The sequence below is a fragment of the Ziziphus jujuba genome, chromosome 2, assembly GCF_031755915.1.
Source record: "Ziziphus jujuba cultivar Dongzao chromosome 2, ASM3175591v1".
In the NCBI taxonomy this organism is placed as follows: domain Eukaryota; kingdom Viridiplantae; phylum Streptophyta; class Magnoliopsida; order Rosales; family Rhamnaceae; genus Ziziphus; species Ziziphus jujuba.
The window spans coordinates 30298838-30326122 of NC_083380.1; the positions used below are offsets into that span (position 1 = coordinate 30298838).

The 27285-nt window shown below is 35.7% G+C and overlaps 2 protein-coding genes across 2 annotated transcripts; both read right to left on the reverse strand.

The window, feature by feature from the left end:
- Nucleotides 1-14051: 14051 nt before the first annotated feature.
- Nucleotides 14052-16844, reverse strand: LOC107405934 (receptor-like protein 7). Its single transcript, XM_016013026.4, has one exon. The coding sequence runs from the start codon at nucleotides 16842-16844 to the stop codon at nucleotides 14052-14054; it is 2793 nt and encodes a 930-aa protein (XP_015868512.3).
- A 6146-nt stretch (nucleotides 16845-22990) lies between these two features.
- LOC125422710 (receptor-like protein 7) lies at nucleotides 22991-23815 on the reverse strand. The gene has a single exon (XM_060815066.1). It carries the CDS (start codon nucleotides 23813-23815, stop codon nucleotides 22991-22993), a length of 825 nt encoding a protein of 274 aa, XP_060671049.1.
- Between the last annotated feature and the right edge of the window lie 3470 nt (nucleotides 23816-27285).

Consider the following 27285-nt stretch of genomic DNA (forward strand, 5'->3'; position numbering starts at 1 on the left):
AGGTGATGCACTACCTGACCAGAAAACCGGAGGTTCTTCATGTCAAGTAAGTGTCCAAAACATGTTTGTCTATACTTTTCCAGCTGCTCACTTGTGAGGACACTTGTAATTACTTTGTTCGCTTCTATTGGATTCCCGAATGAATGTGCCCTAACTTTAATTATATTGGCATCCTGCAATATCCGCTCCTTTGGAGCATTGATGGGCTGCAAAATGAATTACATAAATGGAACTGACATCAACGATTTAATCATACCCTATTTTTCCACCCTAACTTCATAATAATAATTTCCAACTAAATCTTAAGACACATGGGTTCACATTTTTGCACAAGTGGTAATTACCGATGTAACCATCGGTAATCAACCTACAATGAACTAAAAAAAAGCCCGATGGCCTATCAGCAATTACTGATGGCCATCAGGTGAAGTTTTTCTTGAGTTTTCACATTCATGAATAAATACTGACAGATGTCTTATCATTTACCGCACAAAACAACATAAATGAATATAAAACTTACCATATCAGATGGGGGAGAGGAAAGTGGAACGTGCCCTCGAAGTTTGGTGCTTTCCGTCTCAGCTTTGGATTTGTGCCTAGTAGTTCATCGACACTTAGAGTTGGGTGCTACTGTGCTACCACTGCGTCTCTTACTTTCCACCTTCTTAACTCCTTTCTTTGGTTGACGTCGCAAGTTCCTCTTTGGTGCCATTATAAAGTACAACCTACAAATGTACATTGACAACATTAATAAACTTTTATCTACCTTTAACAACATTGTCAAATATTTATACATACATATATAAATATTCGCAATCCTCAATTTCATACGCTCTCTTCCTAACGATATTGTGTATGCCATCTACAAAACATTTACTGAACATTTACTGTATAGCAGTGTGTTTACTTCTAAATCTTTCTATCTTCTTCTTCTTTAATTTTTTCTTTTTTCTTTTTTGGATATAAAATGTTTGCGTGTTTGCTTCTAGCTAACCATGTACCAAAAATTTTATGCACCGATCTTCTCTCTCTCTCTCTCTATATATATATATATATCTATACCTTTAGAACCGTACTAACTCTGGAATTCTCAACTTCAATTCTAATTAATCATAAAGTATTTTTCTCTTATCTCCATGTACTGATTTTTAATAATAAATTACCCTAGCAAAAAGGAAGAAGAAAAAACTTAAAAGAAAAAAGAAGGTCTGAAAAGCAACTAAGATTTCTAATGCAGCTATAGTCCAAAGTGGGGTTTTAATAAAGCAACCCACAATTGTGGCCAATTATGATGCTACATGCAGAAGCAGATAAAGTGAAATATTGAAATGACTGAAGAGGAAGTAGTCAATTCACCCAAAATAGAAAAATAAGAAAGTGAAGTATAGAGGTGGAAGACTAGATAGAAGCGACACAACAGACAGATTGTTATAAGCCAATCAAAAGCAGCCCTTAGACTGTATATATACATATCATATTCATGTTATATTTAATTATTTCTTACCATACAATATATGTCAAAAAAATGTGCACAGAAAGTTGCAGACTATAATCTGAACATATAGGTTAAGCTGGACTGCAACATGTCCACCACTTTTATATGAGTATGTCAACTAATGTAGCTACATCTCTTCCCCATACTGCTTGTGTTTAACCTGATTTGGTTATAAAAGCTCAGACCTACCGACACCTATATATGCTATACAAATCATTCACTTCATATTTATTTTATCTGTATACAAATCTAAAAATAAATATAATTAGTTTCCTAAGGGCCAAGTACATTTTTTAAAAAATTCTTCTTTTCAAACCACAAAAGCAGTTTTCTAGACAGAGTTTGAGTATCATGCACTAGTGAGACAACACCTTTAGCTTAACGATTTAAACTTTGATCAGGGTAAAAATCCTTATATCCCTAAGTTGTAACAAATACATATATGTACATATATTATATTTTTTTATTACAGACTAACATTATTACAAACTAACATTATTCTTCATCAAATTCATTGATTTCCCTGCCTTCATCCTTTATTATTTTCCATGCTCAGGGATGTCGATGGAACCAAAAAAAACTTTTTTTATAAACATTTTCAGAAAAATTTAAAAATATTAAAAACGACATGTCATCTGGGTGTCCTTCATCCCAGACGACATGTCGTTCAATCCATCTTCAACCCTTGTCCGGGTCGACCTGAACCCGCCTAAACTAGTCCCGATCCGATTATTAACCCGGTTATTTCTTCCACCTCCGGCCACCGTTCAAGGCCAAACCGGTCCCATTTTTTTCCTCTCTTCATTTCCTACTAATACCCAATATCAATCTATCCTAAAACCTAGGTTATAATCACTTCCATACGAAAACCTAAATCTTCAAAAATTCCACATTTTTAACCGATTCTAAACACTAAACACAAATCACAAGTTTCAATGTCTCATTGTACTAAATTTGTAAGTATTTAACGGTAAGGCAATAAATAAACACAAAAAATAAAAATAAAAATAAAAACGCACACTCCACGGCAAGGGAACAAATAAACACAAAAACAAATCCACACAAAAACAAACCCACACATGTCCCACGGCAACAAATAAACCAAAATATTCAACCAATTACCTCGGACAGTGCTGAGATGAGATGCACTTTTGTTCGGCTTTTCCACAGCAACTTTGGTTTTTTGTATTTGTGTGTATTCGTGTAAAGACAACTCTGTTTAGAAAAAGTTGATTTTTGTTTTGTTTAAAATATAATAGGATACATAAGTATTTTTTGTTTTGTTTGAAGGTTACAATAGATATTGAGGGGTAGAACAAAAAAGATATCAAGTGAGGGGGCAAAAATCATTAACCTCGTCCCTATGAGGGTATTGGGCCAAATTCCCCATATAATTATGCTAAAATATTTGGGTTTGCAGCGGTTGAAGCAAGGGTGCAACCCAGACCATTTGTGGTGAAGTTGGTGCTCTGAAATTGATGGGACCAAGCCATCAAAACTGGTAGGGTCTCAGCTACCTTGAAATTGATTGGTTTGTTTATCATGTCAGGATCTAAGTCACTCAAAGTGAATCTTAAATTGTAACAACTTGTGTGGATGTTTATTATACTTTTTTTTCTTATTTAAACAGAAGGTTTTTTTTTTTTTAATTAATGAGCTGTTATGTTATGACTTTTATTTATTTCCATTAGCTAGCAAACTTGTTTTTACTTTTTCCTTTTTTCCCAAATAAATATCCAATTTAAATATTGCATACTAAATTATGGACATACATAAACACGAATACATAGGCTTAAGTGCAATTTAGTATCTCGCAGATTTTAGTGTTTGCATACCTAATATCCTCAAAACAATATAACATATAAGTAAAGCAATTAAAAAGTAATCTAACAAGAGCGTATGTACATAGGAGTTGGAAACGAAAAAGAAAACCAACAACATCGAAAGCAAAGATAGTTCCATAGCCTATTAAGATCTTCAATTTCTTGGATAGCTCCTTTGCCTTCTCCTTTTGCATTGCATCTTAATCAACCATCGATGCTTCCTTACATTCACAATGTCACCAACAACTATTCCAACAACAAGCCCACTTATGTATCATATCAACACAAATTTCCACTCCAATTTGAATAGAGACTTGAATAATCATTTCTTTGCAAAAACTGAAGGTGGCAGTGACAGAGACTCTAAATCATCACATTTCTTAAACACGAGATCACCACACAGTTGAGGGTTTCCCTCAATTGAACTACTGTGAAGCGTATTGAGTTGGTTCCCTTGGAGTATAGGCCCTGTAAGCTTGCCACGAAATACATTGAAGCATTCAAGGAAACCAAGTTGCTTGAGTTGTTGACGTATCTACCCCAAGAGACTGTTTTGATAAAGGTCTAATGATTCAAGCACTGATAAATTCCCAAAAGATGATGGGATGAAGCCAGTGAACATATATTATTTGAAAGGTTTAACAAGTAAAGAACCTTTAAGTTCCCAAATTAATCAGAAATCTCTCCTCCAAATCAATTGCTTGACATATCAATAAAACGCAAAGTTATTTTGGATGGCTCCGTAGTGTCCCCACCCCTTTCGATGTTATTGTGATTGCATAATGATTTTCAATTTGGCACCAACTATTCTTAAAAGATAAAATTTCAACATCACACTCGAATTTGTCAAATGATTGGGGTCAATAGCCTTCATAGCATGCCAACAAAATATGTAATAATATGGCAACTCCCCTGTGAAATTAAACAAGTAGGAAATTTCCAGTGGAAATTGACCAAGAGAGGTTGAGATAAGTTAGCCGAAAAGTTTCCCTACTGCAATAGAAATTTTGAGAGTAATTGAAATCATATCAGCAAGGTTCAAGTTCTGAATATGAACAAGATTGGAAAGGGTGCTGTTCTGAATATTATTTTTAAAATATACCATTGAACTGGATAATCTATGTTTATGTTTTCTTGAAAAATTATTAAATAATTTCAAATAATAAAACAATGGTGCCAAGTTTGACTAGAAAGTATCCATGATAAGCTACAATATTCAACCAATGAGGAATCCTCATTTGTAGTATTTGCTTGTTTATATTTACTGGACCCTTAGATGAAGTTTTCCTACATATCTTTAGCAATGAGTGCCTGAGCTTCCATCCATGAGGAAGATTTAGGGAAAATAATTTGTCACAAGGGATTATCACAATAAAGCATGATATATTGTAAACATGAAATTTTTAATTATTACATGTTCTTCTCTGTTTCTGTGAAAGCATGAATTTATTATATCAGCGAGTATTTGAAATACTTGTTAATTAATGTTTATGTTTTATATTTTTCTTTTCTGCTTGAAAAATCAAGCATATAATTTATACAATGACAAAAGTAGAAAAGTTTTTCAAAATGATCCTCATTTTATAAAGAGTTTGAAAAGGTTTCCAGTTTAGTGTACTTAACTATCATTTGAAGCATAAGCCAATTCTGAATAACTTAAGTAAAACTTTTCAGAAAAAAAATGAAAACCAAAAACAGAAAACCGAAAACATAAACGTTATCAAATTAGTGGTTAATTATCATGGTTTTATCACTGTTTTCATTGGGTTTCAGGAATATTCTTGGTTCACTGTGGAAGCAATATCACGCTTCCAAACAAGAGCTTGTATTCTTGTTTATATGGTAAAAGCTGGAAACTCTGATGCAATTCTAAGGAACTGCAAGATCTCATCATTAAATCCTTTGCCAATCAATGAAGCACTTCTATTCTATCCTATCCAGAATGGAAGACCGAAACATGTTTGGACGGTGAAGTCTTTGGAGGTAAGTCTCTGTCAGTCTTTGTATCTATTTCTTTTTTAATTGTTTTTGTGTTTTGGGAAGAGATATTAAATTGGTTAAAGTCTCTTTGTTCTGGTATTATTTAGTAGTAACCGATGGTTTACTAGTAAGAATAAGTAGTAGCCTCCAGTGATGACTTGACTAGTACTGACTATTTGGAATGAGTTGAACTTAAAAATAAAAGTGTTCATTTCGTGAGAAATCATTCACTGGGCCAGGTTTACAAGTTCATATATGGATTCATAACAACACAATGCATGCTACGTATTAAGGACAAAAAAGTAAAAGAATAATAATAATAATAAAAATATAATTATAATAAAAAAAATAAATTAAAAAAAAAAAGGAAAACGAAAAAGAACAAGTCAGAGTAAAGTGGTTAGGAATAGCTGCATATTTCTGATTTAGCCTCAAACTCTCCATTTAGAAAAATTGAGTCACAAGATTAAAGTCTTAAACAGAAAAGAAAAAATATTTTCATAGAAGGTGTATATATGTTGATTATTCTTTTCTTCAACTTTTTCGTTTCATTTATGAGATCATCCATCTGCATATATTGATTATTACTTATATAATATAAGTAAAAACATCCAAGGTGGATGCAAATTATTCTTCTTATTTTGAAAATTGAAGAGTTGTTATATGTTATCTATTTCAACAGACTACTAGCTAGGCTTGAAAATTTGATTAAGAGCTAAGCTTGAAAGAATTTATCATAACCAAAATGGTAGGTTCTGGTAGTGCTTAAGAAACTAACAATTTCACGGCTAATTCACGGCTAATTCATGGCTAATTCATTTATGTGGTACTGATGTTGAGTAGACTGAATCATGGAAACTTAATCCACTTTTGGCATTTGCAGAGAAAAAGAAAATGGAAACTGTCTGGTTTATAAACTCCTACTAATATAAGATGTCCCCTTTGCACATTGCAAAGTGATCAAAGAACTAAGAGTGACAATCCTACGAAAATTCAGGTTCATTGGAAGAGATGCATGAAAACTTCTACAGGTCATTGCTCATTACGGTCTGTAAACTATAAACGTATATGTTAAGCAAATCTATGAATAAGAATTCCTTATTTGTAGAATTGAGCAGAATATTGTTTCTTATCATGGATGCCTTCTAATCAGTGTTCGTACATTATGCTTATTAAAAATAGAACATGATCGAATACAATATGCCCCTAGCCAATTGATCGACCTCTCTGTTTCTTGCCTCTTGTCAACTCTGTTTTCTTTAGAGAAGAAGTCTAGCTTAGATTCCATTGCATTGATATATTTCCCTTTATTTTTAGTAATTTTGTGGTTTTTATGCGAGTCCTACGAGAATTTTTTCAAAATATTGAAATAATAAAGTAAAGCAATGGTCAAATTCTACTAGGTTTAGTCAATTCCAAGCCGTTTTCATTTTTCACCTAGGAAAATTCACGGCTAGTACATGCAATTCAAAGAGGGTGAAGAAATCAAATTCCAAGCAGTAGGTAACATGATATTTAACATAGAAAAAATGAAGACAAGCATAGCAGCTCACTTATGTTTATGTACAACAGCAGAGATAGTTGAAATAAAAAAACTAGGAACCAAAAAAAAAAAAGGTCTAGACTAAGTTTACAACAACAGCAAATGTACATAGTGTTAGATTTTATGGATCTAAATATGCATAATAAATTCCATAAATCATAAATTACTAACCTCCAAACGCAGCCATTGATAAATTAGATCTTTAATCCTGCAAAATAGAAAACAATGTAAAGTAGTGCCTATGGACACACTACTCTCAAACCACTCTCAGATCTCTGAAAACCCTAATATCAAAATACCGTATGGCATATATTTGTTTGCTTGCCCTAGACCTTTAAATAGTCTCTGCAAGTCAGACTTATCCATTAATTTTGACACACATAAAATAATAATAATTTGATAATATAATTATACTAGGAAAAATATGGATAAGTCATTGGGTTTATAAAGAGAGTTGGTCCTCCAGTCCAATGGGCCAACTAGAGTCTTATAGAGAGTGTGTGACCAAGGGCCCTACTACAAAATAATAAAATAAGTCAGTCCCATTAATGGCATAAATAGGCCCTGTAAGTGAGTAATTAATTATGCCAAGTCCACAAATATTAATTTAATTCAACATTCTCCCACTTGGACTGCATAATCATCATCATATAAAATCCAAACTCACTTACTATAGAATCTCCCAAACCATAATGCCATTTCATCCAAATATATAGTATACCGATAGGGCACAACAATATACTAGACTAGGCAGTAGAGATTCTCTCAGTAAATCTCCCAAAACATGTTACCATTTCAACTGAGCACTTTGCATGCCATAAACTCAGTCTAGGTACTAGAGATTTACCTAACCATGTGCAATCCCCCAACACACAAAATCATTTCATTCAAGCATATTGCGTATCGACAGGATACAACAATATACCCAAACTAGGTAGTAGGGATTCACCATGGCACCTGTGGATCAACATACACATATACATAGACTAATAGTCTTAACAGGCCTGTAAATATAAGGAGCAATAATATGTGTAATAAATCATCTCATAAATAAATAATGATCCACATACATCAATGTATTAAAATATTCAAAGAAATAAATAATTCTCAACATGGATATTACTACAGAAAACATAACAACCTCCCACTGACCCACAGTAGTCTCAACTGCCTAACAATCCCATACGGGACACATGCTCCTCAAATATGCCTACCGGTAAAGCCTTGGTCAGTGGATCTGCCACCATGCTATAAGTCGGCGTGTGAACAACAGTAATGAGGCCCTCTTCAACTTTCTCCTTTGCCACAAAATATTTCACATCAATGTACTTCGCACCAGGAGTACCTTTTAAATTATTGGAGAAAGACACCGCTGCAGTATTATCACAATACATCATAATAGGCCTCTCAATGGAGTCAACCACTCCTAAATCACGGATAAAATTCCGTAGCCAAACTGCATGACGGGTAGCCTCATAACACGCCACATATTCTGCCTCCATAGTCGAGGATGCTGTCACTGACTGCTTGGCACTCCACCAAGACACAGCACCTCCTGCCATGATAAATATATAACCACTAGTAGATTTCTTATCATCCACACAACCCTTATAGTCTGCATCACTATAACCCACTACTTCAAGAGAGTTAATGCGACGATATGTCAACATATGATCTTTAGTACCTTGAAGATACCTAAAGACCTTCTTAACTGCTTGGTAATGAATAGGACCAGGATTGCTCATAAATCTACCAAGCACACCCACAGCAAAGGCTATATCAGGCCGTGTACATACTTGAGCATACATCAAACTACCTACTGCTGAAGAATAGCAAACATTCTTCATTGTCATCCTTTCTATATCATTCTTGGGACACTGATCTTTAGAAAACTTTTCACCTTTCGTAACCGGTACACTTCCAGGAGAACAATTATGCATATCAAATCTCTTAAGAATTCTATCAATATAAGCTCTCTGAGACAATTGCACTACATAATTAGTCCTATCTCGAACAATCTTGATGCCCAAAACAAAAGAAGCCTCACCAAGATCTTTCATATCAAAATGGTTGCACAACATCTACTTTGTCTCAGCTAATAGGTCAGTGTCATTAGTAGCCAAAAGTATGTCATCTACATACAACACTAAAAATATAAAACTGCTCCCATTGACCTTCATATATATGCATCTATCAACAACATTCTCCTTAAAGCCATTTTGGATGACAACCTCATCAAACTTAAGATACCATTGTCTTGAAGCTTGCTTAAGACCATAAATAGATTTCTTAAGCTTACAAACCAAATTACCATTCCCCGTTTGTTGGAAACCAACTGGTTGAACCATATATACATCCTCATATAAATCACCATTCAGAAAAGCAGTTCTGACATCCATCTGATGCAACTCCAGGTCATAATGCGCCACAATCGCCATAATGATTCTAAAAGAATCCTTTGTGGATACGGGAGAAAAAGTCTCTGTATAATCAATTCCTTCCTTCTGGCTAAACCCTTTAGCTACAAGTCTAGCCTTATACCTCTCCACTTGACCATTGGAGTCCTTTTTAGTCTTAAAGACCCATTTGCACCCAATAGGCTTGCTACCCTCTGGTAACTCAACCAAATCCCATACTCCATTTGACTCCATGGATTTCATTTCATCTTCCATTGCATCCAACCAAAAATTTGAATTTGAACTGCTTATGGCTTCCTCATAAGTGACTGGATCTGAATCATCACTTATGTCAAACTCATGCTCCTGCAAGTAAACCTCATAGTCACTAAGAATAGCTGATCTCCTAGTCCTTTGTGACCTCCTCAAAGGTACATCAGCATCTGCAATAGCTGGAATATCCTGCTCTTCAACAACAAGTTCATTCTGACCAACTACTGGTTCATCAACTACTGGATCAACAATATCTCTATCAGGAACAACTATACTGGGAATGAAAACACTTTCTTCTCTGAATTGAGGAGATTTCCTTGGACCATTACTATCACCAAACCCAAAATCATCTTCAAAATAAATGGCCCTGTCTGATTCCACAATCCTGGTGGTGTGAGAAGGACAAAAGAATTTTGAACCCCTAGATCCTATACAATAGCCAACAAAATATCCACTAATGGTTTTAGGATCCAACTTCTTAATTTTGGGGATTATAAATCCTTACTTCAGCTTTGCAACCCCATATTCGAAAATGATGCAAATTAGGTTTTCTTCCTGACCACAACTCAAAAGGTGTCTTAGGAACGGACTTACTTGGAACTTGATTCAAAATATAAGCCACCATCCTTAAAGCCTCTCCCCACAAATAATCTGGCAACCTAGAATTTGCCAACATAGACCGCACCATATCCAACAAAGTTCTATTCCTTCTCTCAGCTATGCCATTTTGTTGAGGTGTACCAGGCATCGTATATTGTGCATCTATGCCACACTCACGCAAATAAATAGCAAAAGGCCCTGGGTTCCTTCTAGTCTCATCATATCTACCATAAAACTTACCACCTCTATCAGACCTTACAGCTTTTATTTTCTTATTCTTTTGAAGCTCCATCTTTACCTTAAACTCTTTAAAGGCAACTAAAGAATCTGACTTCTCACGAATAAGCTCAACATGTCCATAACGAGAGTAATCGTCAATGAAGGTAATAAAATATCTATAACCACCCAAAGCAATTGGTGTAAAAGGTCCACATATGTCAGTGTGGATTAACTCCAAAACATCTCCACACCTAGCTAACTTATCCTTTCTTACCTTGGCAGTTAACTTCCCTTTCACACATTCAACACAAGTCAACAGATCAGAGAAATCAAGATTAGGAAGTATCCCATCCTTCACTAACCTTTCCATCCTGTGCCTAGAAATATGTCCCAAACGTTTATGCCATAACATTGAGGAATTATCATTAACTATTGGGCGTTTAGAAGCAACAATAGAATTAACAGAGAAATTGAGACCATTATTAAATAAATCAAGCTTATATAAATTGCCACATAAAGTTCCAAAACCAACAACTTTACCATCCTTAAATAATTCAACTTTGTTATTTCCAAACAAAAAACTATAACCTTGACTATCCAAAACAGAAATATATAATAAGTTTCTTCTTATTGAAGGTACATAAGAAACTTCTTGCAACTCCAAAACATATCCAGTGGCAAGCTTCAACTTGATTGTTCCCACAATGTCCACCTTCACTCTTGAGCTATCTCCCATATAAACATGCTGCTCAAGATTGGTTGGGCCCTTTCGGCGTATCATCCCTTTTCTTCTCTTGCTTTCCCTTTAAGGTCCAACAGTCTATCTTCTTGTGTCCAACTTTATTGCAGTATCCACACCTTCCATTGAAGTACTCTTTCCTTTCTCTAATTTGAAAACCACCATCCCTCGGCCCTTTAGGCTTCATACCAGAAAACTTCTTCCTATTGGGGTTAAAACCCTGCCCAGGCTTGAAAACTTGTCCTGGCTTGAATCCTTGTCCCTTCTTTTGGAAAAACTTCTTGTACTTATCTACCTGATGTGAAACCATAGCAACAGACCTAGACTTACTTAATTTAATATCATCCTCTTCCTTGACAAGGATAGTAGTCAATTCCTCCAAACTACAACCTTCTTTCTTAGTATTCAAACTCGACCTTATATTATCAAACTGTGATGGAAGACTCCTCATTATAGAATAGGTCAAGAACTCCTCTCCAATGTCCATCTTAAGATCCTTCAGCTTATTATAATAGGAAGAAAGTAGCATAATATGGTCCCTTACTCCTTTAATACCATCATACTTGGTATTGTTCAATAGGTCCAAATAATGATGCTTCTCATTCATATCAAACTTGATAAACTTCTTTCCTATCTCCTCAAGAAGTCCCTTTGCAGTATCCACTTTAGGAATACTAGCATATATGGCCTCATCCATGTAATTCTCCATCATCATCATACAACACTTATTAGAGTGTTTCCAATCCTCATAAAGTTTCTTAGCTGCTACAGTACTCTCATCAGTCGGAATCTCTGGTGGATCTATCTCCAAAGCCAAATCCAATTTCATGAAGGTCAAATTCATAACTAAGGTTTTCTTCCATTTCTGATAATTTGTCCCATCCAATTTCATCATGGCAGTCATAGGCATAAGATTTGGGGTGCTACTAGCTGTAAAAATAGTAAACAACAAGACATTCAAAAAATTTAAGAAAATTCAATTACTATTTTCCAGCCCCTCAACACAAAAACACAAACATAAATATCGCTTAGGGTCTTTGTAGCACTAAAGATACCCTTACGCGGGCCAAGGACAGTCAATCAAATAACCACAATCAAATGCATTGAACTGAATTACCGACAGGGCAACTCAGAACCTGCAATATAGGCATTTAATTAACTTCCACTGCCATTCCAGGCGTCATACAAAGCAACTAGAACTACCGACAGGGTAGCTTAATTACCCGTATAGACCCTGGTTAATAAGTGGGAGAAAAATAACATATTGGCAATTTCATGAAATAGGCAAATATAAAACATCCCATCCACTATGCCAATATACATTACATTGGTACACATAATGCAGATAAAATAAGTCTCACGACAGGTGAGTACCTAAAATCCCACACTACTATACCAACTAGGCACAAAGCCTCTTTGGGTAAGCTCACACAATCCAATTTTCCAATCACAAATATTTAATTTAATTTAATAAAATTGGAATGTGATAATTAAACAAATAAACAAACAATAAATAAATAAATTGAACAATTGAATCACTAAATTAATTAATAAATAAACAAAAATAAATCAATAAAAATAGAGTTTTTTTTTTTTTGGCCTGCTGACGTCAGCAAACGACGTGTCGTGCTGACGTCAGCAGATGACGTCAGCAACCACCCAAAACGACACGCCGTTTCTCTCTTCTTCTTCAGCCAACCGGGTCACGGGTGACCCGGTTCCAGTCCAAACGGGTCACGCGACCCGCTATTCTTACCCGGCCAAATCTCACCGTTCCGGCCACCGTTTCCGACGATTCCGGCGGTATTAGTTTCGTCTTCCCTTGGGCAACGTTTCCCACAAAAAAAATTGATTCAAAATCAACTCAAAATAAACATCCAAGCTAGTTTTATATTCGGCCAAAACACAAACAAAAAACCCATGGAAACACAAGAAATTCGAGCAAAGTTTAGGCAAAATTGGTGCTGTTTGTTTCGTGTATTCTTGAGAAACCTTTTCCCCAAATTAATTTGGTCCAAAACCCAGAAAATTAGCATGTGAAATTCATGGACGAAAATCCAGTTTTTTTTTTTTTTTTTTTTTTTTGGAACAAGCCCGATATTTACAAATAAATTTTTTTTTTTTTTTTAAGAACAAACAAAAACGACCATGAGTATATATATATCTACGTAAATAACATAATCTTGAATCTCAAAATTTACATATGTACACAATTCAAGAAAAGAAAAGAAAAGAAAAATTAATGTAAAGCAACGCATATATATATATCTAGAACACTGATAATAATGGCAAAAAATATTCACATGCTAACTGTAATAAACTACAAAGAAATTTACTATGCATATTAACCATGTGCTCTGATACCAATTGTTAGATTTTATGGATCTAAATATGCATAATAAATTCCATAAATCATAAATTACTAACCTCCAAACGCAGCCATTGATAAATTAGATCTTTAATCCTGCAAAATAGAAAACAATGTAAAGTAGTGCCTATGGACACACTACTCTCAAACCACTCTCAGATCTCTGAAAACCCTAATATCAAAATACCGTATGGCATATATTTGTTTGCTTGCCCTAGACCTTTAAATAGTCTCTGCAAGTCAGACTTATCCATTAATTTTGACACACATAAAATAATAATAATTTGATAATATAATTATACTAGGAAAAATATGGATAAGTCATTGGGTTTATAAAGAGAGTTGGTCCTCCAGTCCAATGGGCCAACTAGAGTCTTATAGAGAGTGTGTGACCAAGGGCTCTACTACAAAATAATAAAATAAGCCAGTCCCATTAATGGCATAAATAAGCCCTGTAAGTGAGTAATTGATTATGCCAAGTCCATAAATATTAATTTAATTCAACACATAGGAGTTTTGACCGAAAATAAATAACGTATGTACATAGGAGTTGAAAAAGATAAAGAAAACCAACACCATAAAATGCAGAGATAGTTCCATAGCCTTGGAAGCACTTCAATTTCTTTGATATCTCCTTCGCCTTCTCCTTTTGCATTGCATCTTAACCAACCATCCATGCCTCCTTATGATCACCATGTCGCCAAGAGCTACTCCAACAACCAGCCCACTCACGAATCCTATCAACACAAATTTCCAATCTAATTTGAACATAGACTCTAAATCATCATTTTTTTCAAAAGCTGAAGGAGGCAGTGACAAGGGCTCTAAATCACCACATTTCTTAAACAATATATCTCCACACAATCCTGGGTTTCCCTCAAATGAACTGCTCTCGAATGCACTGAATTGGTTCCCTTGAGGTATAGGCCCTGTAAGCTTGTTGTATGATACATTGAAGCTTGCAAGGAACATAAGTTGCTTTAACTGTTGAGGAATCTCTCCGGAAAGATTGTTTTGAGAAAGGTCCAATGATTCAAGTTCCGTTAAATTCCCCAACGACGATGGGATGCAACCAGTGAGCATGTTGTTTGAGAGATTTAAGGAGCGAAAGGACTTTAGATTCCCAAAAAGTGTAGAAATCTCTCCTTCAAATTTATTGCTTGACATATCAATAAAAGCAAAGATATCTTGGATGGCTCCATAGTATCTATTCACCCCTTTGGTTGTAATTGTGATTGTAAAACGAATTTTATCTTGGTACAGTGCAGTTTTCGGAACAGTAAAATTAAATATCACACCCAAATATGTAAAAGGATGGGGATCGATGGCCTTCATAGCATTCCAACTGGAAACGTAATGAGATGGCAACTCACCTGTGAAATTATTGAAAGAGATATCAAGCACTCTCAACTCAGGGAACCCGATATAACCTTTAGGTTTCTCAATTACACCGTAGAACCCGTTGTGTTGTAGTATGAGAAGCTTCAAGACTGGAAGGGACCCCAACCAAGATGGAAAAACGTCACTCAGCTGATTGTTGGAGACAACAATACCTTCAAGCATCTTACAGTTGGATAATGTTCTTGGCAGCTGCCCCTGCAGCTTATTATAACTAAGATAAATTATTCTCAAGTTACTTGCCTTGTTGTTGCATATTTTTGGAATGATGCCTTTAAAGAAGTTGTTTCTTAAATTTAGCACATACAAGGTACTGCTTAAGTTTCCCAAACACTCTGGAATATTCCCATCCAATGTGTTATTAGACAAATCAAGGTTGTAAGGAGAACTCAGATTGCAAAACATAATTGGAACTTCTCCACTAAGTAGGTTATTTGACACGTTATAGAACACAATGGATGGTGGAGGAATCGGTAGTGTTCCTTGCAACCTGTTAAATGAAACACCAAATGTAAGTAAGTTAACCCACGGAAGAGCTACAGGCAGAAAGCCTGTTAGCAAGTTGTCCTCAATGCTGAAGCTGACCAAAGTGTCTATGCTTGTCTTCCACATCCATTTAGGTATTTCACAGCAGATCTGGTTTTTAGCAAGTGACAACCGCTCCAGCTCGTTTTGATGCCTAATAAAATATGGGAATTCACTTAAGTTGCATGACTCGAGTGCTAAAAGCTTGAATTTTGAGCTCGTTACATTTTTGTTTCCTTTGCTAAAAAGTAGCGATAAATTATTTCTACCTAGATCGAGGTATGCAAGACTTTTCATTCTGAAAAACATGTCAAATTCCAAAGCGCCATTTAATTTGTTAGAATGGAGATAAAGAGTCTCAAGATTCATGAGGTTAGATAACGATTGTGGAACACGACCATGCAACTGGTTATCTGAAAAATCTAGGAGGTTTAAATTAGTAAGGTTAGATAATGATGGGATTGGACCAAATAGTGGGTTATAACGAAGAACTAATTTAGTGAGGCGGGTAAGATTTTGAAAAGAACGCGGAATGTGACCACTAAAACTGTTTTCTGAAAGGACTAGAAAAGTAAGTTGGGTAAGCTTGCCTAGTGAAGATGGAATAGGTCCTGAAAAATTGCAGTCCTGAAAATCTAATAGATCCAATGAGTCAAGCATTTTGATTGAAGAAGGTAAGCCACCAGAAAACCCACTTCCACCAAGTTTCAATTCTTTAAGAGGACTTTTATGGTGGAAGTCAGGAATATAGCCCTTGAGATTGCCATTGGAACTTACATCTAGAATTCTAAGGTTTGGCAATTGAAAAGCTCCAGAAGGAAATTCACCCTGCAACTCACAATCAGAAAGCATTATATATGTCAAAGAAGTAAAATTAGCAAGATAATCAGGTACCCTGGATGATAAATCTACTCCACTGAGATCAAGTACTTCTAAATTAGTTAGGTTTTGTAGTAAGCTACCTAAATTGGGACTTCTAAATTTTGAAATTATTGAGTGAACATTTTCATTGTGATTGAAAGACAAGTCAAGATGTGATAACTTATACAAGTGTGAAATTTCTAGAGGAATTTGACCCCAAAAAAAACAATGAGAGAGGTTGAGGTAAGTAAGGCCCAAAAGTTTACCAACAGCAACAGGAATTTCAGAGGAATTGAAATCATTATCAGCAAGGTTCAGGCTCTGAAGGTGAACAAGATTGAAAAGGGTGCTGTTAGAGTTGGTAGAGCCAAATAAACAGCTACTACTAAGATCGAGTCCAATCACATGACCAGTCTTGCCATCACATTGGACTCCATTCCATAAGCAGCAATTGCTTGAATTTACTCCATGAGATTTCCACTGCAGAACCTTAGGATCACACAGAGAAGCAGATTTGTGAATGGCAAAGCTATCCTTGAACTGCATCAAGGCAGAGCTTTCATCATCATGACAAGCTGGTTGTACAGAAGTAAAAGAGTTAGCAACTACAATCTCCAATACCATAAGTTTCAAAAATAGACACAAAAACAAAACTAGACACCACCCCATAATGCTTTGATTTTTTTCTGTCAAGTCTCTTTTTCTCTTAGATAAGCATGAAGGTTCAACTAAATAAAGCATTTCTTATATAGAAGAGCGTGGAAAAGATTCTTGTATATATAGTCAAAATTTACTTATTTTTTATATACGTCCATTGAGTCATATTATCTACAAAATAGTTGCTTGTTTGTGTCCTATACGTCCAGTAAGTCAACTAATCATGAAAGAGCTTGATGCTTTCGAAGTCGTCTCTGCAGGGCCTGACAATGCCAAGACTTAAGCCAATGTATTATCTCCAAGAAAGCTAAAACAAGAAATTAATAAATAGATGGCTCACCACAAACTCAATAATTCATTTCTCACATCTTGCTATGTTCAACATATGTGAGAGACTTATCTGCCAAAAATGCACTTTCAACGTCCAACCACACACGTTTTGGTCCCACATTTTTCTTATCACTTGACTTTCTTGAACTGTAAGTTGAAAAAACAAAAAAAGAGAAAACAAAAAATTTCAAACAACAAAAAAATATGCAACTTATCCAAAGAAAATATACAAGAGTCACAAGATTAAAGTCTCAAACAGAAAAGAAAAAATAATTTCATAGAAGAAATATATATGTTGAATATTCTTTTCTTCAATTTTTTCATTTCTTTTATGAGATCATCCATCTGTATGTATTGATTATTACTGTATATAATATAAGTAAAAATACCCAAGGTGAATGCAAATTATTCTTTTTATGTTGAAAATTGAAGAGTTATTATATATGATCTCTTACAACAGACTACTGGCTAGGCTTGAAAATTTGATTAAGAGCATAAGCTTGACAGAATTTATCAAAAACAAATATGGTACGTTCTTGTAGTGCTTAAGAAACTAACAATTCCACAGCCAATTCATTTACGTGGTACTGACTTTTAGTAGAATGAATCATGGAAACTTAATCCATTTTTGCCGTCTGCAGAGAAAAAAAAAATGGAAACTTTCTGGTTTATTCCTGCTAATATATGATGTTCCCTTTGCACATTGCAAAGTGATCAGAGAACTAATAATGACAATCCCATGAAAATTCAGGTTCATTGGAAGAGATGCATGAAAACTTCTACAGGTCAATGCTTATCAGTGTCTGTAAACTGTAAGCGTATATGTTCAGCAAATGTGAATTAGAATGCCTTATTTGTAGCATTAAGCATAATATCTTTTCCTATCATGGATGCCCTCTAATAGCGTCAGTACATTATGCTAATTAACATACAACATGATCAAATACATCATGCCGCTTGTCAATTAATCAACCTCTCTGTTCATTGCCTCTTGTCAACTCTGTTTTCTCTAGAGAAAGAAGTCTAGCTTGTTCCATTGCATTTATATATTTCCCTTCATTTTTGGTAACTTTGTGGTTTTATGCAAGTCCTATGAGAGTTTTTCTTCATCAAAGCAAATTCATGTTTGGTAACTTTATTTTCCATTTCATCTTCTCTTTTTTCTTTTTTTCTTTTTTTGTTTTTTGTTTTCAAAAGCTGCTATTTTTCTTTTCTCTTTTTTTTTTCTTTGTTTTCATTTTCATTTTCACTTTCATTTTTTTTTTTGTTTTCTTTTATAACTTTTAGTATATTATGAGTGGTGTAATATTTAAAATAATTAACCATAACAATAAAAAAATTAATTATTTTGAACATTGTAATTATTTTTCAAAATTAGGTAGATAATCATAAAATATAAATTTTTATACTTTTTATAATGTTATTATTTAAGAAATTATTTGAACAATAATGAAAATCAATTTTATTTTATCAAAATCAATTCGCTTGTTTAAGAATTTTTCCTCCTTTAGTAAAAGGATACATTTGCTCCTCTTCATTTGATAAAAGTCAGGATTTATGAATGACCGGTTCTGAAGTTTGACAAAAATAAGAACCTGGAAGAAAAAGGAAAAAAAAAAAAAGTATGTCGTTCAACTTCCAAATCTCTACAACCAAACTTGATAATGTTATAATAGGGACCAGCACTTTGATGAAACTCAAAATGTATTGATATCATAAATAACCTTTAGCATGTCAGAAGTCAAACGAACAATATGGTTCATGTGTCTCCAACGCAAGTATGCATGTTGGGAAAGTAGTATATGATCAAAAAATTATAGGTTGAAATTTTATAACTGGTTTTAGTTGAAAATCATCTTTTCCAATGGAGAACAAGTTAAAGAAATTGAGTTTTAGTGTGTAATTCTTATTTTTCTTATCTTATTGTTTTTTTTTTTTTTCTGTTTCTTGTTTAAACTGTCAATCTCTTATATATTTATGTTTTTATCAGATTTCTTAAGGGCCAAACGTCTAATGAATTATGAGGTTGCCATTCTTCTTGAGCATAGATGTGATCAACTCAAGCATATGTCTAATAAATCATTTCAACCCATATCTTGCAGCTTTGATTTTTCAAGATTTCTCATATTATTAAAATCTAATTTGTTGTTCAGATTGTTTTAAAAAGCGCAGCAATACATTAGACACTTCAGCCGCTTCAATAGTCGGGACGCTGTAAAGCAAGTTCAAGAGTGCCCTTCAATCTTACACAATGTTCTTATACCTTCATGGCAAATTTTCTATGCATTTTTCTTTCAACAATGTTACATGGTTCCAGCACTAATTTAAATACCTAGTACTGAATTTCAATGTGATTATGATGTCCTAGTAACTACTTCTTTGGAAACAAATGCCTTTGGATTATTGAAACTGAATTTTATTTATTTACTTAATTGTATGTCTTGTGTTCGTGATTTCTAGAGCTAGAACTCTGGTAGCAAAAAGTTGTTCAAATAAATTCTTTTATGTGTGTTTATGTGTTGCCTTTGTAGACTTGGAATATTATATGTACTTGCAAAAAATTTGTGCGATTAGATTTTTGTAACTTAACCAAATTACAGAGTCCTTAGTAGATACCAGTTGGCTGAATATAAAGTACATTTTCATCGGTCATCACCATGAAAATATAGAATTATAAGCTATGGTTTTTATTTTGAAACTATAAGCTTAATTAATACCATACATTTATCATACTTTATCAAACTTTATAGCTTGCCGTGCTTTGGAAATCTTTGCCCTGAAACTGTAGAGGAAGCTAATGCTGTTGTGCCTTCTCCAAAGGTAAACCAAATGCCTTGATGATTATTACAGAGCTTCTTATGCAGTCAAAATTTTATTCATTTATTGTATATACCAGTTATAGGATAAGAGAGAAGTATTATCAACAAAATAGTTGATTTTTGTATTATATATATATATATATATTTTTTTTCTCTGTTTTCCAAGATAGACTTTGAGTCAACTAATTATTAGAGATTTCAGCTTACAGACCGAGTCAAGTCGTCTCATGGAAGCTTGAAAATGCCAATACTTTAACCAATGTTTGATCTCCAAGAAAGCACCTTAATTTCTATGCGATCGACCTGACTTTTTCAAATTTCTTGAATTGTAAGTTGGAAAAAATCAAAGCAGGAAAAAAAAAAGTTTTAAACAACAAGGAAAATGTACAATGTAACCAAAGTCTCAAACAACAAAGGAAATATATACGTTGAATATTAATCTTTGAAAGGAAGGTGATTGTTATAGCCATGCACTTTACACAGGTAAATTAGTTGTAACACTTCTCTTTGCATGCATATCCTGTAATATAGTTGTAACCTTGCTTTTTCCATTCTTACTTGAATCACTACAGATATTGTTCCCATTACTCATGGAATTTTTGTGTGTTATACGCAAGTCCTACGAGAATTTTTCAAAATATTGAAAACATAAATCAAAGCTATAGTTTTATTCTCCCAGGTGTACTCAATTCTAATCCACTTTCATTTTCACCTCTGCAGATGCAGAGTTAGTACATGCAATTTGAAGATGGTGAAGAAACAAAATTCCAAGAGATAGATAACATAATATTTAAGATAGAAGAAAAGAAAACAAGCATAGCAGCCCACTTATATGTGCAACAACAGAGATGATTGAAAATGAATAGAAGTTAAAATAGAAAAGCTAGGCTAAGTCTACAACAACAGCATATATGTACACAGGAGTTAGAAAAAGAAAAACAAAACTTGCAACATGCATAGCAGAGATAGTTTCATAGCTTTGTAAGATCTTCAATTTCTTTGATATCTCTTCCACTTTCTCCTTTTGCATTGCATCTTAACCAACCATCCATGCCTCCTTATAATCACAACATCACCAAGAACTAGTCCAACAACCAGCCCACTTAAGTATCCTGCCAAAATAAATTTCCAGTCCAGTTTGAATATTGACTCTGCATCATCATTTTCTTCAAAAACTGGTGGTGGCAGTGTTGAGGACTCCAAATCACCACATTTTTTAAGCAATGGATCACCACACAATCCTGGATTTCCTTGAAATGAACTGCTCTCAAATGAATTAAATTGATTCCCTTAAGGTATAGGCCCTGTAAGATTGTTATGAGATACATTGAAGCTTGCAAGAAACCCAAGTTGCTTTAGTTGTTCAGGGATCTCTCCTGAGAGATTGTTTTGAGAAAGGTCCAACGATTCCAATGCTGTTAAATTCCCTAAAGACGATGGTATGCAACCAGTGAGCATGTTGTTTGAAAGGTTTAAAGAGTATAGGCCCTTTAGGTTCCCAAACAATTCAGAAATCTCTCCTTCAAATCTATTGCTCGACATATCAATAAAAGTAAACATATCTTGGATGGCTTCATAGTATCTCTTCACCCCTTTGGACGTTATTCTGATTGTATAGCGATTTTCAAATTGGAACCAATCAGTCTTTCTGGCACCAGAAAAGTTCAACATCACACTCAAATATGAAAAAGGAATGGGGTTGATAGCCTTCATAGCATTCCAACTCAAAATGTAATGAGATGGCAATTCACCTGTGAAATTATTGAAAGAGATATCAATCACTTGCAAATTTAGGAACTCTGAATGGTTTTTAGGTTTCCCAAGTAAACCATAAAAACCATTGTGATGCAGTATAAGAAGCTTCAAATTTGGTAGGGACCCCAACCAAGATGGGAAAACATCATTCAACTGATTGTTCGAGACAATTAAACCTTCAAGCATTTTACAGTTGGAAATTGATCGTGGCAGCTGACCCTGGAGCTTATTATGACTGAGCTCAATTATTCTCAAGTTACTTCTATTGTTACTACATAGTTCAGGAATGTTGCCGTGAAAGGAGTTGTTTTTTAAACTCAAAACATACAAAGTTCTGCTTAAGTTTCCCAAACACGTTGGAATCATCCCATCCAATATGTTATCAAACAAATGAAAGAAGTAAAGAGAACTCAGATTACAAAATGCATGCGAAATTTCTCCACTTAGCAAGTTATTTGAGACATTATAATTCACAATGGATAGTGGAGGAATTGGAAGAACTCCTTGCAACATGTTAAATGAAATACGAAATTGACGTAAGTGAATCCAGGGAAGATGGATAGGATGAAAGCCTTTTAAAAAGTTGTCAGCAATGCCAAAGCCAACCAAACTGTCTAGGCTTGTATTCCAAATCCATTTTGGTATTTCACCGATGATCTTGTTTTCAGAAAGTGACAACCACTTTAGTTCATTTTGATGCCTAATAAAATCTGGGACTTCAATTAAGTTACACGAATGCAATCCCAAATGCTTGAATTTTGAACTTGTCGAATTTTTGTTTCCTTTTTCAAAATGTAATGAAAAATTATTTGCATTTATTTCTAGGTATGCGAGACATTTCATGCTAAAAAACATGTCAAATTGTAATGTTCCACCCAAATTGTTACCATCTAGATAAAGACCCTCAAGATTCATGAGGTTAGATAATGATTGTGGAACTAGACCATGAAATTGGTTAGATGAAAGTGTGAGCAAATTTAGTTTTGTAAGGTTTCCCAGCCAAGCTGGGAGTGGACCGCTTATTTGATTAGAATAAATGTTCAATAAAGTGAGTTTGGTGAGATGTTGAAGAGAAGATGGAATGTGACCATTAAAGCTGTTCTCCCCAAAGTCTAAATAAGTAAGATTGAAAAGCCTGCCTAGTGAAGAAGGGATAGGCCTTGAAAAGTTGCAATCATGAATGGCGAATATATCCAATGAGTCAAGCATTTAGATTGAAGAAGGTACGCTTCCAGAAAAACCACTTCCACCAAGTCTCAATTCTCTAAGAGGACTTTTATTGTGGAATTTAGGAAAACAACCCTTGAGATTGCCATTGGCACCTACATCTAGAATTCTTAGATTTGGCAACTGAAAAATGGCTGCAGGAAATTCACCCTTCAGCCCATAATCATAAAGAATTATAGATGTGAAAGAAGTAAAATTTGCAAGAAAATCAGGTACCATGGATGATATCTCTACTTCACTGAGATCGAGTACTTCCAAGCTAGTCAAATTCTGTAGCAGGGTACTCATATTGGGACTTTGAAGTTTCAAAAGCTTCGTTCTGGCAATTTCATCATAGTTGAAAGACAGGTCAAGGTGTGATAGCTTAAACAGGTTTGAAATTTCTAAAGGAATTTGTCCCGAAAAAGCAGAGCCAGAAAGGTTGAGATAAGTGAGGCTCATAAGTTGACCAACAGAAACACGAATTTCAAAGTAATTGAAGTTATTACCAGCGAGGTTCAAGCTTTGAAGATGAACAAGATTGAAAAGGGTGCTATTGGAGTTTATAGAGCCAGATAAACAGCTACTACTAAGATCGAGTCCAATCACATGACCAGTCTTGCCATCACATTGGACTCCATCCCATGAGCAGCAATTGTTTGAATTTACTCCATGAGATTTCCATTGTAGAACCTTGGGATCACATAGAGAAGCAGATTTGTGAATGGCAAAGCTATCCTTGAACTGCATCAAGGCAAAGCTTTCATCCTCGTGACAAGCTGGTTGTACAGAAGTAAAAGAGTTAGCAACCATAATCTCCAATACCATAAGTTTCAAAAATACACACAAAAACAAAAATAGACACCACCCCATAATGCTTTGATTTTTTTCTGTCCACTTTCTCTTTCTCTTAGATAAGCATGGAGGCTCAAATGAATAAAGCACTTCTTATATAGAGGAGCATGGTATATATTGTCAAAAAATTTACTTAATCTTTTGTATACGCCCTTTAAGTCATATTATCTACAAAGTAGTTGCTTGTTTGTGTCCTATATGTCCTTTGAGTCAAATAATTATGTACGAGCTTATGCTTTTAGATTTAGTCAAGTCGTCTCTAGGAGGCTTGAAAATGCCAAGACTTAAGCCAATGTATTATCTCTAAGAAAGCAAAAACAAGCAATTAATAAATAGATGGGTCACCACAAACTCATTAATTCATTTCTCACATCTAGCTATGTTCAACATATATGACAGACTTATCTACCAAAAATGTACTTTCAACGTCCAACCACACATGTTTTGGTCCCACATTTTTCTTATCACTTGACTTTCTTGAATTTATTGAACTGTATGTTGAAAAAACAAAAAAAGACGAAACAAAAAATGTCAAACAACAAAGAAAATATGCAACCTATCCAAAGAAAATGTACAAGAGTCACAAGATCAAAGTCTCGAACAGAAAAGAAAAATATTTTCATAGAAGGTATATATATGTTGAATATTCTTTTCTTCAATTTTTTCATTTCTTTTATGAGACCATCCATCTGTTTATATTGACTATTACTGTATATAATATAAGTAAAACTATCCAAGGTGAATGCAAATTATTCTTTTTAGTTTGAAAATTGAAGAGTTATTTTATATGATCTCTTGCAAGAAACTACTAGCTAGGCTTGAAAATTTGATTAGGAGCATAATGTCACGTCCCGTCCAGAAGAGGTGAAAACCTTGAGGTTTGGCTGGAAGGTTCTACACTCTCCATGAAGATCCATGAGAAGCCCGGAATATTCTAAAGGATTTAAGAGAAACCTAGACTAATGTAGATGAGAATCTCTCTAGAATACTCCATGTAAATATCTTGTACATAACCCTAGAATAATCTAGAACCCTAACTAGATGGGTGACATGTGTACATATCTAGAACCTTGTATCTTTATGATACGTGCCAAGCCCTCTATATAAAGGGTTGGACTCTCATTTGTAAAATATCCAAGAATTCTAGCAATACAAGTATTCTCCACATTCTCTCAAACTCTCCTACTTCCTACTCTCTTACTTTTAGCTTCCGCATTTTGATAGCTTGTGAGCAAGGCTTACTTAGCAAGGGAGGTGCTAAGTGCTGCATGGGAGTGTTGGAAAAGTTAGGCCCGTGACAGTTGGTATCAGAGCCAATTGCTACTCAAGCATACTATTAGTGTAACGTGGAAGTAGGCAAGATGGCTAGCTCGGAGGTTACCATCAATGTGGAGGGAGCTACCGATGTGCGAGGTCGTGAAGAGAAACGCAACCCCAATGCGGGGAAGCAGAGGTATAAGTCCAAGTCCAAGGATGTGATGACTGGCGTAGAGTTACGCTTGGAGGAACATGCTGCTCAAGTACAGGAACGGTTTGAGGAGCTGGAGGGTCGCCTAGATGGGCTAGCATCGGAGGACATTGCCATCAATCAAGCCGTGAGAGGGTTACTCAATGGGCTGGATGATGCCTTAAGGAGGGAGCTCCGCTTGACACGTGACCAATGCATGGGGAAGGTAGCAGACCTTCATGCCATGGTGGAGAGAGAATTGGATGCTATCCGCACCCAAATGGAGGATATGCGGGGTGATTGGGCTCTTTGCAAGAGGGCGGTGGCGTCGGGGACAAAACACCATCCGCGAGGGGCCACGTATCGATGTGCCAAAGCCCAAGTCCTACTCCGGGACAAGGAATGCAAGGGAGCTCGAGAATTTCCTTTGGGGCTTGGAGCAATACTTTGAAGCAATGGGCATTGTGGACGACGCTTCAAAGATTAGGACTGCCACTCTTTACCTTAGCGACACGGCAATGCTATGGTGGAGAAGGAGGCATAGCGACATTGAACGAGGCACGTGCACTTTCCATACTTTTGATGACTTTAAAAAGGATCTCAAAAGGCAATTCTATCCGGAGAATGCCGAAGATGAAGCAAGGAGTCGCCTTCGACGACTCAAGCAAGTAGGCCATATCCGGGAATACATCAAGGAGTTTACCAACTTGCTGCTGGAGATCCCGGACTTATCAGACAAAGACTCCCTTTTCTACTTCATGGATGGTGTACAACCTTGGGCCAAGACGGAGTTGAAAAGGCGTGGAGTACAAGATTTAGCTAGTGCCATCGCACATGCAGAAAGCTTTATCGACTACACCATCCAAAGGGACTCCTCGAAGCCAATGGAGCAGAAGACCAACCATGGAAAAGGTGGGGGAGAATCAAGCAAGCCCAAAGAACACAAAAGAGAGGAAGGTGCACACAAACCTCAAAGCTCGAAATGGAAGCCACCTAGAGAAGGTAAGGATGTTTCCAAACCTAAAAACTCTTGTTTCTTATGTGATGGACCACATTGGGTTAGGGATTGTCCGAAAAGGAAGGCTTTGAATGCCATGACTACCTAATACAAGGAGAGACAAGAGGAAGAGGCCAACATGGGCTCCATACAATTGTTGAATGCCATCAAAGCCACTCCTAAGGACTCAAAGAAAGGTGGCCTAATGTTTGTAGAAGCAAAGATTAATGGAGTGCTCACCAAAGCATTGGTGGACACGGGGGCTACGCATAACTTCCTGTCGGTAGAAGAGGCCCGACGACTTGGTGTTAAGGCCTTGAAAGAGGGTGGATCAATTACGGCGATTAACTCGGCTGCAAAGCCCATCCATGGGGTTACTAGAGCTGTACAAGCCACCATTGGAGAATGGGTAGGCCAATTAAACTTATCGGTAGTTCCCATGGATGACTTCAAGGTCGTTCTAGGCATAGAGTTCCTAGACCAAGTGAAGGCCTTCCCCCTTCCATTTGCAAACTCTATGTGCATCATGGATGGAGAGATGACTTACATGGTGCCTACGGAAAGGGCTACCAAGATGGAGGCCAAAGCTTTGTCGGCCATGCAATTTAAGAAGGGCATTAAAAAGAAGGAGCAAAGCTATCTAGCTATTGTTCAAGAGCTTGATGGCCATGAGGATGTCCTAATACCTTCCAAAGTGCAAACGGTGCTACAAGAATTCAAGGACGTGATGCCCAAAGAACTGCCCAGGAAACTACCACCTAGGAGGGAGGTAGACCATAAGATCGAGTTGGAACCGGGGTCTAAGCCACCCGCCATGAGCCCCTATCGCATGGCACAGCCAGAATTGGAAGAGCTTAGGAGGCAACTTAAGGACCTTGTCGATGCGGGTTACATCAGACCTTCGAAAGCTCCATATGGTGCACCGGTGCTATTCCAAAAGAAGAAGGATGGGTCACTGCGGATGTGTATCGACTATCGAGCTTTGAACAAGATCACCAT